The 17113-nt window shown below is 53.7% G+C and overlaps 8 protein-coding genes across 8 annotated transcripts in view; 4 read left to right on the top strand and 4 right to left on the bottom strand.

The window, feature by feature from the left end:
- SODALDRAFT_334438 (phosphoribosylaminoimidazolecarboxamide formyltransferase/IMP cyclohydrolase) overlaps positions 1 to 1844 on the bottom strand; it is a 2481-nt gene extending 637 nt beyond the window's left edge. The window contains exons 1-2 of the mRNA XM_028612210.1: positions 1589 to 1844; positions 28 to 1510 (exon numbers count right to left, since the gene is read on the bottom strand). Of these exons, the coding sequence (XP_028465153.1) occupies positions 28 to 1510; positions 1589 to 1734 (1629 nt within the window). The 5' untranslated portion in view covers positions 1735 to 1844. The remainder of the gene's footprint in view (positions 1 to 27; positions 1511 to 1588) is intronic.
- A 1768-nt stretch (positions 1845 to 3612) lies between these two features.
- SODALDRAFT_194805 (hypothetical protein) lies at positions 3613 to 4025 on the top strand. Its single transcript, XM_028607158.1, has one exon. It carries the CDS (start codon positions 3709 to 3711, stop codon positions 3928 to 3930), a length of 222 nt encoding a protein of 73 aa, XP_028465154.1. The 5' UTR covers positions 3613 to 3708; the 3' UTR covers positions 3931 to 4025.
- On the top strand, positions 3613 to 6557 carry SODALDRAFT_334439 (hypothetical protein). The gene is made up of 4 exons (XM_028612211.1): positions 3613 to 3676; positions 3733 to 5656; positions 5745 to 5885; positions 5964 to 6557. Exons 2-4 carry the CDS (start codon positions 4075 to 4077, stop codon positions 6233 to 6235), a joined length of 1995 nt encoding a protein of 664 aa, XP_028465155.1. The 5' UTR covers positions 3613 to 3676; positions 3733 to 4074; the 3' UTR covers positions 6236 to 6557.
- Positions 6558 to 7441: 884 nt separating this feature from the next.
- SODALDRAFT_297478 (60S ribosomal protein L35) lies at positions 7442 to 8327 on the bottom strand. The gene is made up of 2 exons (XM_028608823.1): positions 7941 to 8327; positions 7442 to 7827 (listed from the first exon to the last, which is right to left on the bottom strand). Exons 1-2 carry the CDS (start codon positions 8087 to 8089, stop codon positions 7575 to 7577), a joined length of 402 nt encoding a protein of 133 aa, XP_028465156.1. The 5' UTR covers positions 8090 to 8327; the 3' UTR covers positions 7442 to 7574.
- A 237-nt stretch (positions 8328 to 8564) lies between these two features.
- Positions 8565 to 9804, top strand: SODALDRAFT_379820 (vesicle transport V-SNARE protein). Its single transcript, XM_028615070.1, has 3 exons — positions 8565 to 8709; positions 8766 to 8879; positions 8944 to 9804. The coding sequence occupies exons 1-3, from the start codon at positions 8641 to 8643 to the stop codon at positions 9457 to 9459; spliced, it is 699 nt and encodes a 232-aa protein (XP_028465157.1). The 5' UTR covers positions 8565 to 8640; the 3' UTR covers positions 9460 to 9804.
- Positions 9757 to 10694, bottom strand: SODALDRAFT_279766 (hypothetical protein; the record flags this gene model as incomplete). The annotated part of the gene is made up of 2 exons (XM_028608187.1): positions 9757 to 10420; positions 10495 to 10694. The coding sequence occupies 2 exons, from the start codon at positions 10692 to 10694 to the stop codon at positions 9757 to 9759; spliced, it is 864 nt and encodes a 287-aa protein (XP_028465158.1).
- Positions 10695 to 11535: 841 nt separating this feature from the next.
- Positions 11536 to 13302, top strand: SODALDRAFT_334444 (hypothetical protein). The gene is made up of 2 exons (XM_028612212.1): positions 11536 to 11747; positions 11824 to 13302. The coding sequence occupies exons 1-2, from the start codon at positions 11585 to 11587 to the stop codon at positions 13209 to 13211; spliced, it is 1551 nt and encodes a 516-aa protein (XP_028465159.1). The 5' UTR covers positions 11536 to 11584; the 3' UTR covers positions 13212 to 13302.
- A 1638-nt stretch (positions 13303 to 14940) lies between these two features.
- SODALDRAFT_297489 (thermoresistant gluconokinase) lies at positions 14941 to 16185 on the bottom strand. Its single transcript, XM_028608824.1, has 2 exons — positions 15708 to 16185; positions 14941 to 15608 (listed from the first exon to the last, which is right to left on the bottom strand). Exons 1-2 carry the CDS (start codon positions 15939 to 15941, stop codon positions 15168 to 15170), a joined length of 675 nt encoding a protein of 224 aa, XP_028465160.1. The 5' UTR covers positions 15942 to 16185; the 3' UTR covers positions 14941 to 15167.
- Positions 16186 to 17113: the final 928 nt, after the last annotated feature.

The raw sequence follows: 17113 nt of genomic DNA on the forward strand, positions 1-17113 counted from the left end.
CCAAGGCCAAAGTGGTCAGTCACTTACGAAAGCGTCGCTCGATACCGCCACATTGTCCAGCTTGCCGAGCCACTCGCTCCGCTCTTCTTCCGAGAAAGCCTGGGGAACTTCCTCGAAGACGGCCTCGAATGCCTCACGCTCCGGCCCAAACTTGGGTAGCTCGCCGCTGACGAGGAGATCGATCGCGTTGCTCTTGTCGGGCCTCTTCGTGCCCTTCTTCCACTTGATGCCCAGGACGCGGGGGTGGAACCGCAGCCACCAGTTGTCGGCCTTGTCGCCCGCAAGGCGTGTGCAGTGGATCCTCGACTGCTGACCCGCGCCTAATCCGATTACCTGACCCCTGCTGGCATAGCAGACGGAGTTGCTCTGCGTGTACTTGACGGCCAGCGTGGCCACGGTCAAGTCCCGCAAGGCATCCACCGGGAGCGGACCTGCATCCTTCGGCGTAATGACCGTCTCGAAAATGTCGGGCGCTATCCTGGCATCGTTCCGGTGCTGCTGGAGAGTGATGCCATACACCGACCTCGTCTCCACCTTGCTGGGATCCCAGTACGGTTCGATTTGCAGGACGAGATACTTGCCTCCCTTCTTCTTCTTGAGGATTTCCAAGGCGGCCGGCTCATAGCTGGGCGCGATGACGCCGTCCGAGACCTCCTTGGAGATGATGCTGGCAGTCGGCACGTCCACCTTGTCGCTCAGGGCGATCATGTCTCCGAAGCTGCTCATGCGGTCCGCCCCACGCGCCCTGGCGTAGGCTTGCGCCAGGGGAGAGGAGTCGATCCCCTCGATGTCGTTCACGAAGTACACTTTTTTCTCCTCATCGGTCAAGGGGATACCGATGGCCGCCCCGGCAGGCGAGACGTGCTTGAAGCTTGCTGCGGCGGGCAACCCCAGAGCTCGCTTCAGCTCCCTGACCAACGGCCAAGCGTTGAGGGCATCCAGAAGGTTGATGTAGCCGGGGGATCCACAGAGCACCTTGAAAGGCAGGTCGCCGCCGCTCACGAAAGCAGCAGCAGGCTTCTGGTGCGGGTTGGCACCGTACCGAAGGCCTATATACTGCTTGCCCTCGCCAGCATACCTCTTCCGGAAGAAATCGGAGATGGCAGTGTCGTAATCAGCCGTGTGTTCGAACGCCTTGAGGGCGTACCGCTTGCGGCTGGCTTCGGTGATTTCTCCCGCATCCAGCTCTTTGAGGAACTCGGCGTAGTCGTTGGGGTCACTCAGAATGGTGACCCGGCTGTGGTTCTTCGCTGCCGCCCGGATGAGGGTCACGCCGCCAATGTCGATTTCCTCCACGGCCTCGGGGATGGTGACATTGACCTTGGCGACAGTATCCTTGAAGGGATACAGGTTGCAGATAACATAGTCAACCTTGTTAATGTTCTGTTCCGCCAGATCCTTCTCGTCCGAGGCGAGGTCGCGGGCCAAAATACCGGCGTGCACAGCTGGATGCAGCGTCTTGACGCGGCCGGCCAACATCTCGGGCGCATTGGTGATGGCGGAAACATCCCTGAACTTTTGTTAGCCCGCCCCGTCCCCCACCCCCCCGGCTTTCCTTAATTCGTGCACTATCAGAGAAGGGGCTTACTCAACGGGAAACCCAGACTCGCGGATCAGCTTGGCCGTGCCGCCCGAGGCGAGAATGCGCACATTCTGCTGGTTGAGACCTTTGGCCAGGTCTAACAGTCCCGTCTTGTCATAGACAGAGACAATGGCGATCTTCCGACTCGGCATGATTGCACTCCTCCGAAAGGTTATGTGTAAATATCGGGTGGGTAGAACTGGGGATCTGATCGTCGGGATGGGTTCGCTAAAGAAGCGAGGTTAAAAAAAAATCTATAAAGAAAAACCCCCCAACGCCTCAATTATGACCTCAGGTCCGATAAAGGAGGGGTAGTGAGGAAAGGAGGGGCAGAGGCCGGCAAGCTCAGGCCACTTGCTCAACAAACCTTGGAATTGGGTTAGTGGGGGTGGCGGCGTCCACGCCACAACTTGAAGGGGCCCCCTCATGTTTCGCTTCTTTCCATTGGGCATTGGTGCGGATAGTGGCTTGTAATGCGGCTAGAGTCCGAGTTGATACACTGTGTAATGGCGCGGCGCATATTAAGGTAGAGTTCAGAAGGTACCGTAATTAATATACGGTATACCCGAGGCTCAGGGTACGGCACGAAGGTATTCGTACACCTAAGGTAGGTAGGTAGATACCTTGTCCATCCTGTCATGCTTCCGCACATCCCAGAGTAAGAACTACGTAACTCAGTATTAGCCATCCCTGGGATGGCATTTTACCCTTCCAAAAGACAACAGCCGTCGATATCTTCGACGAACGACTGCCAAAGTCGGTGCGCCCGCCACATGGTTCATCCAGGACGTACCAAGGGCAACGTTTAGGGAAAAGTCGAGCAGTGCGCAGGGGTTATAACGGATTCTGTTTTGCACAAATAAGTAATCACCGAAGACGACCATTGGTTTCCTCAACGATATGGGTACTTATATGAACTACACTCGTATTGTTATTAACAGACTACTAATAAATACGGTGTTCGTTTCTCGCGTGTTAGATTAGGCACAAGTATTCGCAGTCAAATATTGCTCGATATCGCTCTATGCCGGCCAAAGTGTAAGCAGAAGGATCAACGCAGCGCTGGGTTATCCGAGTTAGTCCCATATCAATTCCCTTGGTAGCGCTTTTATTGGTCCTCTCTCCCCCCCTTGGATAGGTATCCTACTAGGCAGATTCTGGTATGGAAGCCTCGAGTATGTCGGCCAAAAATGACGATCAGTACGATATATCGTCGCACCGAGTCGCCCACTTTCGGACGTGCCATGATACGAAACTTCTTCAGAAATACGTGATGGTGTATCGTAAGTTGTATTTCCCACAGACGAAGGCCGCGTGTTCCCAGTTTCAATTTAAGCCCATGCGGTACGGAGTACAAGTTCGAATAGACAGCATACGACCCACGACGACGCGACCCACTATTACCACACACGAAAGGAAGTCAACATAGGTAGACAAATCGTAGGTACCTTATTAGGTATGTTTCGAAGAAGACTTCACACCCCGTACTGGCTAACTAAGGTACCTAGCCACCTTAGGACAGCTCGGTCAAAAAAAAATCATCCTAGCCAGAAGTCGTAGCCTTCGTATTTCGGGAATTTTGTGGCGGTGAATATTATATTCCCTCTCACTATGCCCTAGGTACCTTTCAGGTAATTAGAGTAATATCGACTCCTCTCGAGAATCAGATTCTACGATGTACGGCGTATTTCGTACTTCCCTCGCTCTCATTGGCAGAGTCCTTCGACTCGTCCAGAGACGACCCTAAATCGCGTGGACAGAAACATGACGAATGGTCATAGGTACTAGTACATAAACTCGGCTCGTGCTTACATACTCCATCAAGGAAACATCATCTAACGCCGAGTACCGAAGACTTACGATCACGACAGGTCACACCTAAGGTAAGGTACCTACGAATAGGTACTCTAGGGCATAACCAACAAGGGTCCATTGAGAGACTTCCGCCCCGCCTTTGACCTGGCCATCCGGGTCCTCAGCATCACCGGTCCAGCCTCTATTTTTTGCAGTTACAGTTGCAAGTGCTGACCCGACGACGCACGTTGGAAAGCGCAGAGCGCAGAGCGCAAAACGCCCTCTCGCCTTCCATTACCAGTAGGCAATTCTCATCCGTCTTCTTTTCCGGAATGCCTGCTGACCCTTCGCCTCAGGTGGGCGCGAATAGAGGGGCAGTGAATATCGAACGTTGGCTGCGCATCTCCCCTTCCATCGTCCATCAATCCATCAATCCATCACCACTCATTCCCCTTCTCATAACTCTCCCCACTGTTCTGTTTTTGGCAATCCCTCTGCGAGAGTGTGGTCGGAGGCTGAACGGCACTTTCCTTCCGTCTTGCTTCTCCCGATAGACTGCCCCCTTCTCCCACTTCCTTCCTGCTCTGCAACCCACCCTCACTGTTCGTCCATCACAGTTAACCTACATGGCCGTCTTCTAAATTGCCTCTTCATAATCCTCGTCCTCCTTTCGTTGCGACTCTCTTTCAGTCGGTCTAATGTCTTCAACTCAGCGTGCCCTGTCATCTGCAGCGCCGCCATCTCATGACCACAACGGATTTCCAAATTCCGATTTCGAACCCGATTTCTTCAACGTGGATTGTAGTCCGCTCAGCCCAGGAGACAACATGCAAGAATACGACCATTTTTCTCATGACGACATGGCTCACCAAGGCTATTCAGGTCCTCCTTCAGCTTTCCAGCTCCATCAGGGCTCATCCTCTTTCCCTTCTTCCAATCACCAGATGAATTCCTCCCAGTCGGGCCACGTTTCCATGCGGAACTCAAATTGCATGGCATTCTACTACGATGACCCCAACGCGAATCCGCAAGCTTTCACCAGCCAGTGTGACGCCGACAGAGAAAGCTGGGATTGCAAAGTCAATTGTCCCGAGTGCCGTGGATGCGACAGCTCCACCCCGGGACCGGTCTGCAGCGACACCGACTGCCCTTCTTCGCCATGTGATGAAAATCAATGCGATCCCTATACACGTTGCAGTGGTGTCGATTGCGTGCCCGAGGATGAAGACGAAGACGAAGACGAGCTACCCCCTCCTGAATTGCAAGAGGCTGCTGTGGCCCTGAACACTCTCCACAACGACCCGGGATATCAAGCGCCACTCCAGCCACAGCTGCAAAACGCTGTCCAGCACAACACGCAATCATCCACCCTGAGGCCTGGCCAGTTCGCTTCTCGAGAGACTCCCGGGCATGGTTCCGGTGCGCCACTGTCTGCCCAGCATGCGACGGGCGGGCAGGCCTTTTCCAACTCAACATCGCACACCGCCGCGCCCGTCGGAACGGGGATGGTGACCACTTCACTGCCCGGGGATTTTCAGCAGGTAGAGGCTTTCCAGCATCTCTGGCAGCAGCACGACCCGAACCAGCCGCATTCCCAGTGCGCAGAGCCGTGTCTTTTTAACAGCTACAGCGCGTCCCTTCGGTGTCCCATGCCGCAGTTCGCACACGCGCAGTCAAACGCGGAGAGTTTCTGTCAGCCGGCAATCAGTAACCCTGGCTACAACGTCCCATGTGGTGACGTGTTTCCGTCTGCCTGGGAGTGGGTGAACCACTTCAACGAGCAGCATCGAAACGCCCACAATGCCGACTGCCTTCAAGCTTTCTTTCCGCAATCCTTCCCTCAAAATTATGTCAACTTCGGAAATTCTGGCCTAGGCAATGGCTATCAGCATAGTACTCACATGCCCCGCTTGGAGCAAGCCGAACAACCAGTGCGGAGATCGTCGTCTACTTCGACCGGGTCAGCAACCAACACGAGCGAGGACGTCAACCAACGTTCGTCGAATACTCCAGCCACGGATGATTCTGTACACACATTGGAGGGCCAGGCCATATGCAAGTGGGTACGGGGTGAAGACGGTGGCGTATGCGGGAAGGCTTTCGCGACGGACGACGCGCTCCACGCACATTGCCGACAAGCTCATATAGTGCCCCTCGACAAGGATGGCGATGGTTTCTCTTGCCTGTGGGAAAAATGCAACCGAAAACACAAGCCACATGGCAAGGGCAAGTTTGGCCAGAAGAGCAAGCTCGAGAGACATCTACAGACCCACACTGGGTGTGAGTGCCGCCCCCCTCAAACCACGTTTCTCATCCTCTCTCTTTCTCTCCCCTCGTTTCCCCCCTCCTTCGCTGACAAGGAAAGTAGATAAACCTGTTGAGTGTCCCTATTGCGGCGTAAAGCTTTCAGCCAAGCAATCTCTGGAGCAGCATATTCGGATCCATACAGGCGAGACGCCGTGGCCCTGTTCGATATGCAACGCACAGTTCAAGCAGCAGAGTGCACTTAGTAAGCTCCCCCCTCCTAACCTCCTCTCCTATACTCTAAGCGCTATGGCGCAAGGCCTCGCCGCCTAACACTACACAGCTATGCACATGCGCACTCATAATGGCGAGAAACCCCTTCAATGCGAGATATGCAACAAGGCTTTTAGCGAGTCGTCCAATCTGTCAAAGCACCGGAAGACGCACAAGGTTAGAGGAGACCACGTGTGCCCGCTCTGCGACAAGGATTTTCACAGGCCCGACCAGATGCGCCGACATCTTCGGAGTCACGACGACAAAATGAGTGATCAAGAGCGGGCTATGTTACCGCTGCAGGTCTCGTCGATGTTGCTATGGGCAAAACGCGGCTTGTAAGGGATGTTTCGTTTGAAAGACTTCATATCGATCACATCACGATCACCATGCAGACTTACATTTAGCTCATGGGAAACCCCGGAGTCCTATGGTATATCAGAGCATAGCCTATGATGGCAATTCATGATGAGGCGAGCGGTCGGCATTTTGATATTTTACCCGCCCGTTGAGCATGGCGTTGGGTGACTGGTTGACGGAACTAGTGCAATTGGGATAGGAGTCTTTAAAAACAAGGTACACCAAACCATCGAGAAGGCATTGTTAGAGACCGTTTAAGCTAGACATATGCCTTGGCTGCCACGAAATACATTTCTCGGTATTACCGTTGAGTCTCCCCATGGTGAACTTGGTAATTTTACATCGTCAACAACACTTTCTTCCTCAACCATTCTGAGCTAAAAACATTATGCGAAAGCCGCCTTGCGTGGATCGCTTCTCTTCAACTTCGCGCGGACGAAACAGTAAAACGAATAGTATTTGTCTTCTGGTCTCCCTTTACGGGCCGCTTATCACAGAGTCCCTGCATTTACTTGGCAGCTCTTATAGCTAGGTCACGAGCATGTCCAAAGTGTTCGCGGATGGCAGGGTGGCCACTGTGCACGAGAGCAGGGCGCTCTGATTCACTCCTTTGCCTACCTAGCTAGAATTCAGCAATTGTGGAAAGCGACCAACCTGACAAATCGACAGCCTTCATTCCTACCGATCATCAAATGGTTGAGGTCAAGCGCCAGTTTCGACTCACCCGGGATGTCGAGGCAGTTTCCGGGGGTGTGTAGGTTCACTCTCCGGATTTTATGGTCCAGAGGACATAGTAACTTTGATCATGCACGATGCACTCGTTTCCAGTGACCAGCCTTGTACCAGCGACAACGGGTTTGAGTCCCCTCAGTGTTTGGGACCTAGCGGACCGTCGTCTCCAAGAAGATCTTACATCAGAGCCACTACCTCCCCCAACTTCCGGTATCACGGGCACTCGGGCAGTATTGTCCACGAAACTCGGCCGGTCAAACACCGGGTTTGAATGTGATTCAGAGCGTCTTATTGGCTCTATGTGATGGTGGTAGCTACCTTTTGCTACCAGTCCCAGACCAGCGAGGCCCGAGACAATGTATTTTTTGAGTCCAGACCCCTCGAGAATCCTATGCGCGTTAATTGGAATAACAAAGCATTTCCTCTGAACCATGCGATGCATCGAGAAATCGGAGTCCACCCATTTGCCAAACGTACGCCGTCCATTTGCCTTCCCCAGCTCCTTAGTTACCGAAAGAGGCGTCCAAATCAAGCAGCCTAAATAGCTTTCAGTCAGCAATCCCGCTATCGTCTTCCCTCCCAAAACTCTTCAAGTCTTCAAACGATCGTCGCTTACCTTGACAGCGTACTTGCGCTGGGGGAAGTGCTGGGTCCGCTTGCGCTGCTTTTCTGTGACCCTCTCCGCATCGTGCTTGGACAACCGGCGACGGATGGCACGGGTCTGCTTCGGGCGGAGGTCGAGAGGCGCGTACTTCTTGTTCTTGTAGAACAGGCGGAGCTGATGTCGTTGCTTGGCGTTGATCACGGTGAGAACGCGGGCGATCGACTTGCGGATGTCGGTGCTGCCAAATTCGATAACCCGTCAGCAAAGAAAAAGGCCTCCCCTAGCCATTTCCATCCTTCCCATTCCCATCATCATTCGGCCAGTAGTGGGGACGGTGTTCGTGGTGCGTACATTCTGTTAAGCTTGGTGCCCGACGAAGTGATCTTCTGGATGCGAAGCTGGCCGAGTTCGGTCTTGAGTTCGCCGAGTTGCTTGGTCAACTCATCCTTGTTCTTCCCCCACAGCTGGACGGCCTTAACCTTGGGTGTCGACTGGTACATATCGTTAGCGACGACGTTCGATCAAGTCCTTGGGTGACATCGACGATTGCAGGGACGTTATCGGAACGGGGGATGTTGGAAATCGGAGGCATGCGCGGGGAAGTGTTCGAGATTTGGTATTGTCCGTCGATTGAACTTCATCAGTAACAGCAGGAATGGGAGAAACTCACCATTTTGGCCGGAGAGAACGGATTGATCGCTGGGTGTTTGACGGGGGCTGGGCGGAAGTCTCGTCTTCGTGAAGTCGAAAAAAGTGTCACGGAGCCAAACTACGAGACGTTTTGGCGAAAACTAGGGCTTGTGGGATTCCTATCTGGAAAAAGTGGAGACGGGTTTTTTCGCACCCGCGAAAACTTGGCGGCCGATGATTATCCGGTCTCTGCTCTGAACACGGGATGTTTATGTAATACTAAGTACCACGTACAATATCTCTCTCGGTGCACGGTCCACAGGCAGACATCATTCTTTGGACGAGGCTTGCAAGGAAGTAAGAGTGCAGCATCGATCATCTTACCCAAACCTCAAGTCACGGAATCTATCCGGCGATAGTTATGGCTGGCAACACAGGGAACTCGGGCTGGACCCAGCTTCGACAACAAGCGCGCACTTTAGAAAGTCAAGTTAGTCGGCGCAGCATATCGTAAAGCAACATTTCTCGAGACTGACACTCTGGCAGACCGAGACGCTCTTCCATACATATTCCCAGTTCTCGACCGCAGCGAACATCCCGCCCAAGCCGACAGAGGAAGAACGTTCAACCGAGGCTAAGCTGCAAGAAGTTCTTGACAAGGTTCGCTTTGCGTGGCTCGCGCTCCCTTTGTAGCTATCCTTTGACTAACCGTGATTCCTGTCAGCGCGAGACTGTCATCACCCAACTAGGTCGTCTCCTCGATTCGGACCCTACTCTCACCTCTTCCGCTCTCAAGCAAAACAACCTTTCCCTCCTCCGCGAGAAACTCGCCGAACACAGGCGCGACCTATCCCGCTTGCGCACTGCCCTCTCCCAGGCTCGCGATCGCGCCAACCTGCTCTCCAATGTCCGCTCCGACATCGATGAGTACCGATCCCAACAGCAACTGCAGAACCCCGAGGCTGCCGAGGCGGACTACATGCTCGGCGAACGTGCGCGCATTGACAACAGCCACAATATGGCCGACAGCGTGCTGAGCCAAGCATACGCCGTCCAGGACAGCTTCAACCTCCAGCGCGAGACGCTCGCCAGCATCAACCGCCGCATCACCCTTGCTGCCAGCCAAGTGCCGGGCATCAACTCGATCATCGGAAGAATATCCGCCAAGAAGCGGCGGGACGGCATTATCATGGGCACGTTCATTGCCTTTTGCTTCCTTCTCTTTTGGTGGTTTCTATAATGTGGCACAGCGATTGACTCTCTTTACCTTCTTTGTTACCCTTTGGACCGGCTATGGATTGAATGACGCAAGGTTTTCTTCTCACTATGGTATTTGGCTAGCGAGGGAACTAAACCAGCATGGATGCGAGGGCGTTTGGGAGATCGTTTTTAATTAAGCAAGACGGGGTGTCTGCATCGGGTATGCTGCCCCCTGATTTTAATGTACAGGCATATTACACGGGTATCTATCTCCAATTTATCTGCGGGCTGATGACAGCTGCCTGATAGCTTGCCAGAAGATAATTTGGCCTCCGTTTCAGCCTCGGGATCGCTCTTTATTCGGAGAATTTAATGCGCGAATGTCCTTCAAATCCTTCTCGTACTCGTCGAGCACTATTTTCGCGCTTTTTACCAGACTCTCACACTCGTCCGGCCGGCTATTGGCACTGGCGGCCCATCGTATCCTGCACAGGTGGTCCACGAGGTAGACGTATCCCACCTTGCTGTTGAGCAAGCCGATCGACTCACGAATTTCATCCGAGATCTTGGACTTGACGATGAAGTACTTCCCCCAGTTCTCCTCCCCAACCTGGCGTCTGAGGCTCCCCGCAAACAGTCGCACCAGCCACGCCTTGGCTCTGTTATCCTCGAGGTTGAGCTGAACAGTCTGCAGGGCGTTTGGGTTGGAAGCCATAAGCTCGTGCAGGGCCGGGTTGTGCGTCTTGGAGATGAAGGTCCCGGCCTGGTCTTCGGCCCACTTGCCGTTGTACATGGCGACAACGGACGTCTTGCCGTGCAGGACGTTGGTGGTGTCGCGGAAGTTGCCCTTGTCGCCCTTGAGAAGCGTGTCGCCCACGAAGTTGGGAAAGAACAGAGACACGTCGGAGCGGAAGGGCCGTGGCGGGGCGAGGAAGGATTTGCCTTCATGGAATTGCAGGTTTGTCCAATCGCGGAAATAGGGGCGGGAGATTTGATCTTTTCTGTTCCAAAGGGGAAAGACGGCGTTAGCTGGGAGCGGGAACGGCACACGAGAGGAACAAGGGAGGCATCGTACAGCTGCTTGCGGCGAGCGAGATGCTTCTCGTAGTTGACAAAGTCATCCCGTCTTTGCTGGAGGGTCCTGGGGTCGATGCCCGTATTGTCGTGAGGATGAGGCGGTTTCTGCATGCCAATGGGGCGAGGGATGATTTCAGGGGTAAACTTGTCGACTCGTCGTCCGTACGACCTCGGCGCTTGAATGGCAGCGGCGGGCATCTCCTGCGGGAGGCTTTTTGGCACCTTGGACGCGGCTTCAGGAGGGGCCGGGGCAGCTGGCGGTTGCTTCTCGGCCGCCAGGCGCCGGGACGACACGCTCATAAAGCGTCGCCATTGGCAGAAAGAACAGGCAAACCTCCTGCTTTGGGTCCCTAGCCTCAACGACATGATTGAATAGATCGGGCTGTAGATCGGGCTAGGTGTTCATAGCGAAACGGGTTGCCAATTGGTAAACGGTAGATCTGACCAAGACCGATGGATGCGACGGGGTGGATCCACGAAATTTTGGCTTTCCGGCTCAATCTGCTAAGGCGTACCGTACCATTGTTATCAAAGGACATTATCAGATGCCGTATCAGGTGTCTGTACATTGTGCCCATGGGGCAACAGTGTGGATCATCCCTACGGTTCGTATATATGTACTTTATTAATCCATCTTCTCGTATATATGACCGATTAAGTCTAGCACGAACAGCATGGAGGCGCATTTTGGGAACTGTCGTGCAGGTCGCGATTCTGATTAGGTTGTACTTTGCAGTACATTGCGTTCAAGTGAGCACCGTACGTGTAGTAGCTGTTCCTGGGGTTCGTGGATTCCCAATGGCTGCGAAACTTGTGGGGTTAAGCCGAGCGAACCCCCACAGTTTTAATCCAGCAGGGCATCCTTAAGCCGTAGTTGGAAGGCACAATTATGTCATCAGCCATATCAGCGGGGACGAGACACCAGAACAACACCGCGAATAGCCGAGTTGATGGTCTCCTCGAGGAGCCGACTGCTCGACCGAAGGACTATCCCTTTCGCTTCGCACATTTCCAAGAATTTCTGTCTTTTTTCCTATCATGTCAATATCACGAACGCAGCTTTAAGAGAAGGACAATTGATCATTGAGATGTTCTTGAGACAAAGTTCCCGCTCGTTGAGGCAAGCCTCCAGATGCTTTAGCCGTCCGCCCATCGCAGGGCCAGCAACAGCGGTGTATCCTTCGAGGCGGTTCCACGATACTCGGCCTCTTCTTGTCGTAAAGCCAGTCGTGCTAGCGGATATCGGCGAAGGTAAATGCTCAAAAGAGAATCACGATCCCGCGATATTTCCAACTCAAGAGTCAACTAACCATTTCCACCCTCGCAGGTATCGTCGAGTGCGAAGTGATACAATGGTTCGTCGAGCCCGGGGCGCGGGTGGAGGAATTCTCCCCGTTGTGCGAGGTGCAGAGCGACAAGGCTTCCGTCGAGATTACGAGCCGTTTCTCTGGCGTCGTCAAGAAATTGTACTACGAGACGGGCGAGATGGCCAAGGTCGGCAAGGCGTTCATTGATATTGACATTGATGGTGACGCAAAAAAGGAAGACCTAGGCGCTCTTTCTGGTGCGCCGCCCTCGGGCTCGGAAGAATCTCCCCAATCTTCGGCGTTGGACGCCGAAATGACAAGAGCGGAGGGAATGGCGGAAGCGCCGTCGCAAATAACAAACATGCCCCAACAGTCTCCCGGGGCGGTAGAGGCTTCGAAACCCAAGGGCAAGTGTGCGATGCTGGCAACACCGGCCGTGCGGCATCTGATCAAAGAGCTCAGTGTTGATATTGCCGACATCGACGGCACGGGCAAGGACGGGAGGGTTCTAAAGGAGGATATCTACAGATATGTCAAACAGAGGGATTTCGGCGCAGCCAATATGGATGCGTCGTCACCGGCACCCCCGCCGGCCCCGCAAGCAGCCCCCGTGTCCCGGCAGGCCCCAGCATCAACACCCGGTGCGCAGACGGAGACCCGGGTGCCGCTGACCAACACGCAGCTGCAAATGTTCAAGAGCATGACTCGCTCTCTCACTATCCCTCACTTCCTCTATGCGGACGAGGTCGACTTTTCCAGCTTGGTCGAGCTCCGCACCCGCCTCAATCGCGTCCTGTCTCAGTCCAACCAGCAGCCGCAGACGCCGGATGCGCCGCAGGTGGAGAAACTGTCGTACCTACCATTCATCATCAAAGCCGTCTCCATGGCGCTCTATCAGTATCCCATCCTGAACGCCCGGGTTGACGCCGACCCCGCCAACAGCGACGTGCGGGGCAAGCCTTCCCTCGTGATGAGGAGCCAGCATAACATCGGCGTGGCGATGGACACTCCATCGGGCCTCCTAGTGCCCGTCATCAAGGATGTCGGGTCGCGCAACATCCTATCCATCGCCGCGGAACTCGCGCGTCTCCAGAAGCTCGCGCACGCGGGGCGCCTGAGCGCAGCGGACATGCAGGGCGGGACCGTAACGGTGTCCAATATTGGCAACATCGGCGGCACTTACGTTTCGCCGGTTATCGTGGAGCGAGAGGTGTCCATTTTGGGCATTGGACGGATGCGCACCGTACCGGCGTTCGACGAGTCGGGGGCCGTGGTAAAGAAACACGTCACCAACTTTAGCTGGAGCGCGGACCACCGGGTCGTGGACGGAGCGACCATGGCGAGAGCTGCCGAAGTGGTGAGGAGGGTGGTGGAGGAGCCTGACGTCATGGTGATGCATCTTCGGTGATATATATAAATACACATGGCTTATGTGGTTTGGCTAATACATGTTTACCGAAGGTAGAGACCCCCGCTCCCGCTCCCGAGAAATGATAACTAGCTTGATCTGTAAGGAACTCGAGAAATCTCGCGTCTCGGCTTGTGAACCTCGAGTCACGAGCCTGTATCCATGTCCTATAAATTAAAAGACGAACAGTTGAGAGAGGGGCTTGCGGGGTGTTGCATTGGGCTGGCCATGCTCGCTTCCCGCCCTGATCGTCCGATGTGGGCCGAGCCAGTAATCACCCAACGCCTGGGGTATGCTTTTCGAGGCTTCTGTATCCGTAGGCTGTACGGAGCAGTTTTACCACTTACGCAGTACACGTACATATTTCGTTGCTGCAAGGTGTAGAAGACAAGAAGCCAGCACATGAGGCTTGAGCCTTAAGGTTCCGACAAAGAAAGGAGGCAACGGGCGGGTTGGTCGTTAAGGACGCGGAGGACGAATGACGAATGCAGAACGGCACGGGAAGGAAAAAAAGAGTAAAAAGCTGGGCGCGGGGATAGGCGACAGGGGGTTTCGTGTTGACAAGAAGAATCCTTGCCCAGGTACCGCAAGATCATCGGGGACATCGTGATCGTGATCACCGAGTCTTCAAACGGATTCCACAACAGTCGGCCCCATTCGACTAAGACCATAATCGGACGCAGATAATCAGATGAAAAACAAGACCAAACCGCCGTCTTGGCATATTCGCCGAACAATTGAGCATTCAAACTGACACGTCGCCAACGAAGACGCCTATAAAAACAGAAGAGAGGGGGAAATAACATAATTACTATTCCCTATTATTATTTCTTCTTTCCAACCCCCAAATCTGGACCGGCCTACCTAAAGGTACCCTAGGCGCCTAAATCTTGACCGGTCTCCACTAGCGTCACCAAGTTGCATGTACACTCCATACAACAACAACCATTTTGTCACACCGGGGGGAGGATGGGGTGGGAATGGTCGAGAATGGTTTTTTGAGGCCACCAATTACCAGGGGTCAAGAGCCTGCTTGTCGTGCTTCTTTCTGCCGAACGAGAAATGCAAAAATAAGTACCTACGAATTATGAGGCCGGAAAAACGATGCGGGTTGACAGCGTTGAGACAGGAGGACAGCAATATAACACTTTGTAGCACTTGATGTGGATAATGGTAACACGAAGCAATTGAGGACGGACCCCCTGTCCTTCTTTTGCGTTTCGAGTCTAGACAATGCAAAGAAGAGTGATAGAAAAGGGACGGACCCCTCACCATGTTTGGTCGCTGACTACCTAGGAGAGACCCCTGGAGCCGTAGCCTGGTCGCATCGGGCCGCAGGGCGGTGTACCTATTTGTGTCCTTCCCTTGCGCACATCGTTCATGAACCTCGAGGGACCGGTCCTTTGTTTCTATGCCCCCCCCCGCCTTCCTTCTAGGATATCCTCATCCTTCTCTTCCCAAAATAGTGGCGGAAGAAAAGCCCTCCCTTCCCTTCGCTTCCCGGCTGACACATCTTGCCCGCCCTCCCCTCCCGAGGTAATACAAAAAAATATCACAGAACCGCCAACGTAGCCAGAAGCGCTGTCAATGAGATGCCGATGCGAGATGCCCTCGCCGTTGATAGCTTAATCTCGCTGGAGAAAATAAACAAGAAAAACAAATACAGGATGGTAAACCCCCCCCCCCCCAGCGAAATCCGGAACAAAAGGAGAAGGGGGTAATAAAAAAAAAGCCTCTGATGTCCCCGTGAATAACGCCTGGCCAAAAAAAAAAAAGACCTTAAATCCGGAGCCTTGCCGTACCCTATCGTGCAATATCACACTATGCCCATTCGCCCTTTTGCCCACCAACTCCCATAAATGACAGAACGGAAAAGAGAAGAAAAGGAGGGGAAAAAAAGAAGAAAAAAAAACTTGAGGGGAAATGATCGCGCGCTCCCAAGGGACCCGGGCCACCTTAGTCCTCTTCATCCCCCTTCATCATGTGTGTAACTCGGGACAAGGCGTCCCGCTTGACGGCTTCGACCGATCGGCTAACATCGATGGTGATGACGTCCTTCTCGTCCTGTTGAGGAAGCTCCAGGATGCTGAATTGACTCGAGACCATGTCGGCACCCATGTAGTGGTTCTTGCGCGCCTGCACACGTTCTAGGAGGACGGTCTCGGGGGCGTGAAGGAAAATGAAGTGGATGAGCAGCGAGTGGTCGTAGTATCCGGCGACCCGGATGACGTCGCGGTACTTGCGTTTCAGTGCCGAGCATGTCAGGACCACGCCGTCCGAGCCGGAGGCCAGCCGTTTGCGGGACTCTTCGCGGAGGATCGTCAGCCAGTCCCAGCGATCGGCATCGGTCAGGGGGATGCCGTTGGACATCTTCTCGATATTCGACTGTGGGTGAAACTAATGTCACAAAGGAAGTTAGGATGAGTTCCAGGTCGAACAGAATAAGAGAAAACAAAAGAAGGAACACTCCCCGGGAATAATGATCCATCCACCTACCGAGTCACCCTCGATGAAGGGCATGTTTAGTGATTGCGCCAAGTGTTCAGCGACAGTCGACTTTCCGCATCCAGCCGGTCCTGTGACGAGCCAGATGTGATGATGCTTGGGAGCCGAAGAACCGTTGGCCTGGGCTGAGATAGCCTGGGTCTTTGATGCAGGCGCTCCATTTATACTAGATGAAAGGCCAGATGAGGAAACCGGCCCTTGGCTGGGAGCATCGTAAGAAAGCATGATCGCACGCTCGACGAGGTGGATGATTATGAGAAGAGGCGTGACGGGACTATCCAAGCGGGAAGTGTGGCAGTACTGATGGGTAGGTGGCCTGAAAGATGATTATGTACGAATAATGATGGCACGGGCAATAGATATCAAGTCACTCTTGGTCGGAGATGAGGGCATTCCGATAAAAGCGGGCTGGGCGAGATTCAAAGGAGGAGAGGCAGCGATGTTTTATAGTCTCGTTCGAAGGGAAAACACCCCCAAGGAAGGTGGAATGTTTGTACAGAGGAGGATGGGGGCCCCTTGTGCAATAATTACTGCAATGGTTTGGTTTGTCAGAGAAAGGGGGGGGTCTATGCGTAATGTGCGACTCGCCTACTTGGAAACTGGGGAAACAGGGGTCCGCCTGACCTCACCTGACGGGTACTCCACTCCTCTCCAGTCGTTCAGACGCTGGAAGTCCTCCGCTTGCTGAAAACCGCTTTATTCGGCCGGTTCATTGTTGCACAAACACGTCAGGGCGTCGGCCAATGTACCTGTGACCGGGGCGATTCCCAATGAGCAAACGAGTGGAATACAAACTGACCCGGTAAATAAACGCCTGCGTCCTTGAGGTAACTACTATTCACAGAGTACTTTGTACCCATCTCTTTGAAGTGGACTCGCGGTACGAAGCAGGATGGAGCGGACCAGTAGCGGGTGAGGACTGAGGGTACAACGTACATAAGTTACGTGGGCAGGCCTCGAGAATGCACACTAGTGTATATCGGGGTAAGTAGTGGGGCCGGGACAGTCTGGTGTGGGGGTCGCCCCCAGTTTTAGTTTGTTCCCCGTGAGTACCTTCATTAGTACCTGCTGAGTAACGGACAAGCCTCTTGATGAAGAGCAAATGCGTTGGGAAAGGTCGGTGATAATTTGACAAGTATTAGTCGGTGGTGCCTGGCCAATTTGTTTATCTTGGTACTATGAATGCAATAGTAAAGGGGTTTGTCTCCGGATACTCCGTACATTGTGTAGAAAACAAGAGGAAGATGCCTAGTCACGAGACGTCAAACGAGTTAGCTACCAGCCAAACTAACAAACCCAGCCAGACGCCTGAATATCCTAGCTGATATTATTGTAATTTCATCTCATGACTGAGCACAATCAATATCGTCTCCCCCCTAACCCTACTTTGTCCCCCG

This window comes from Sodiomyces alkalinus (genome assembly GCF_003711515.1).
Source record: "Sodiomyces alkalinus F11 unplaced genomic scaffold SODALscaffold_7, whole genome shotgun sequence".
Classification (NCBI taxonomy): domain Eukaryota; kingdom Fungi; phylum Ascomycota; class Sordariomycetes; order Glomerellales; family Plectosphaerellaceae; genus Sodiomyces; species Sodiomyces alkalinus.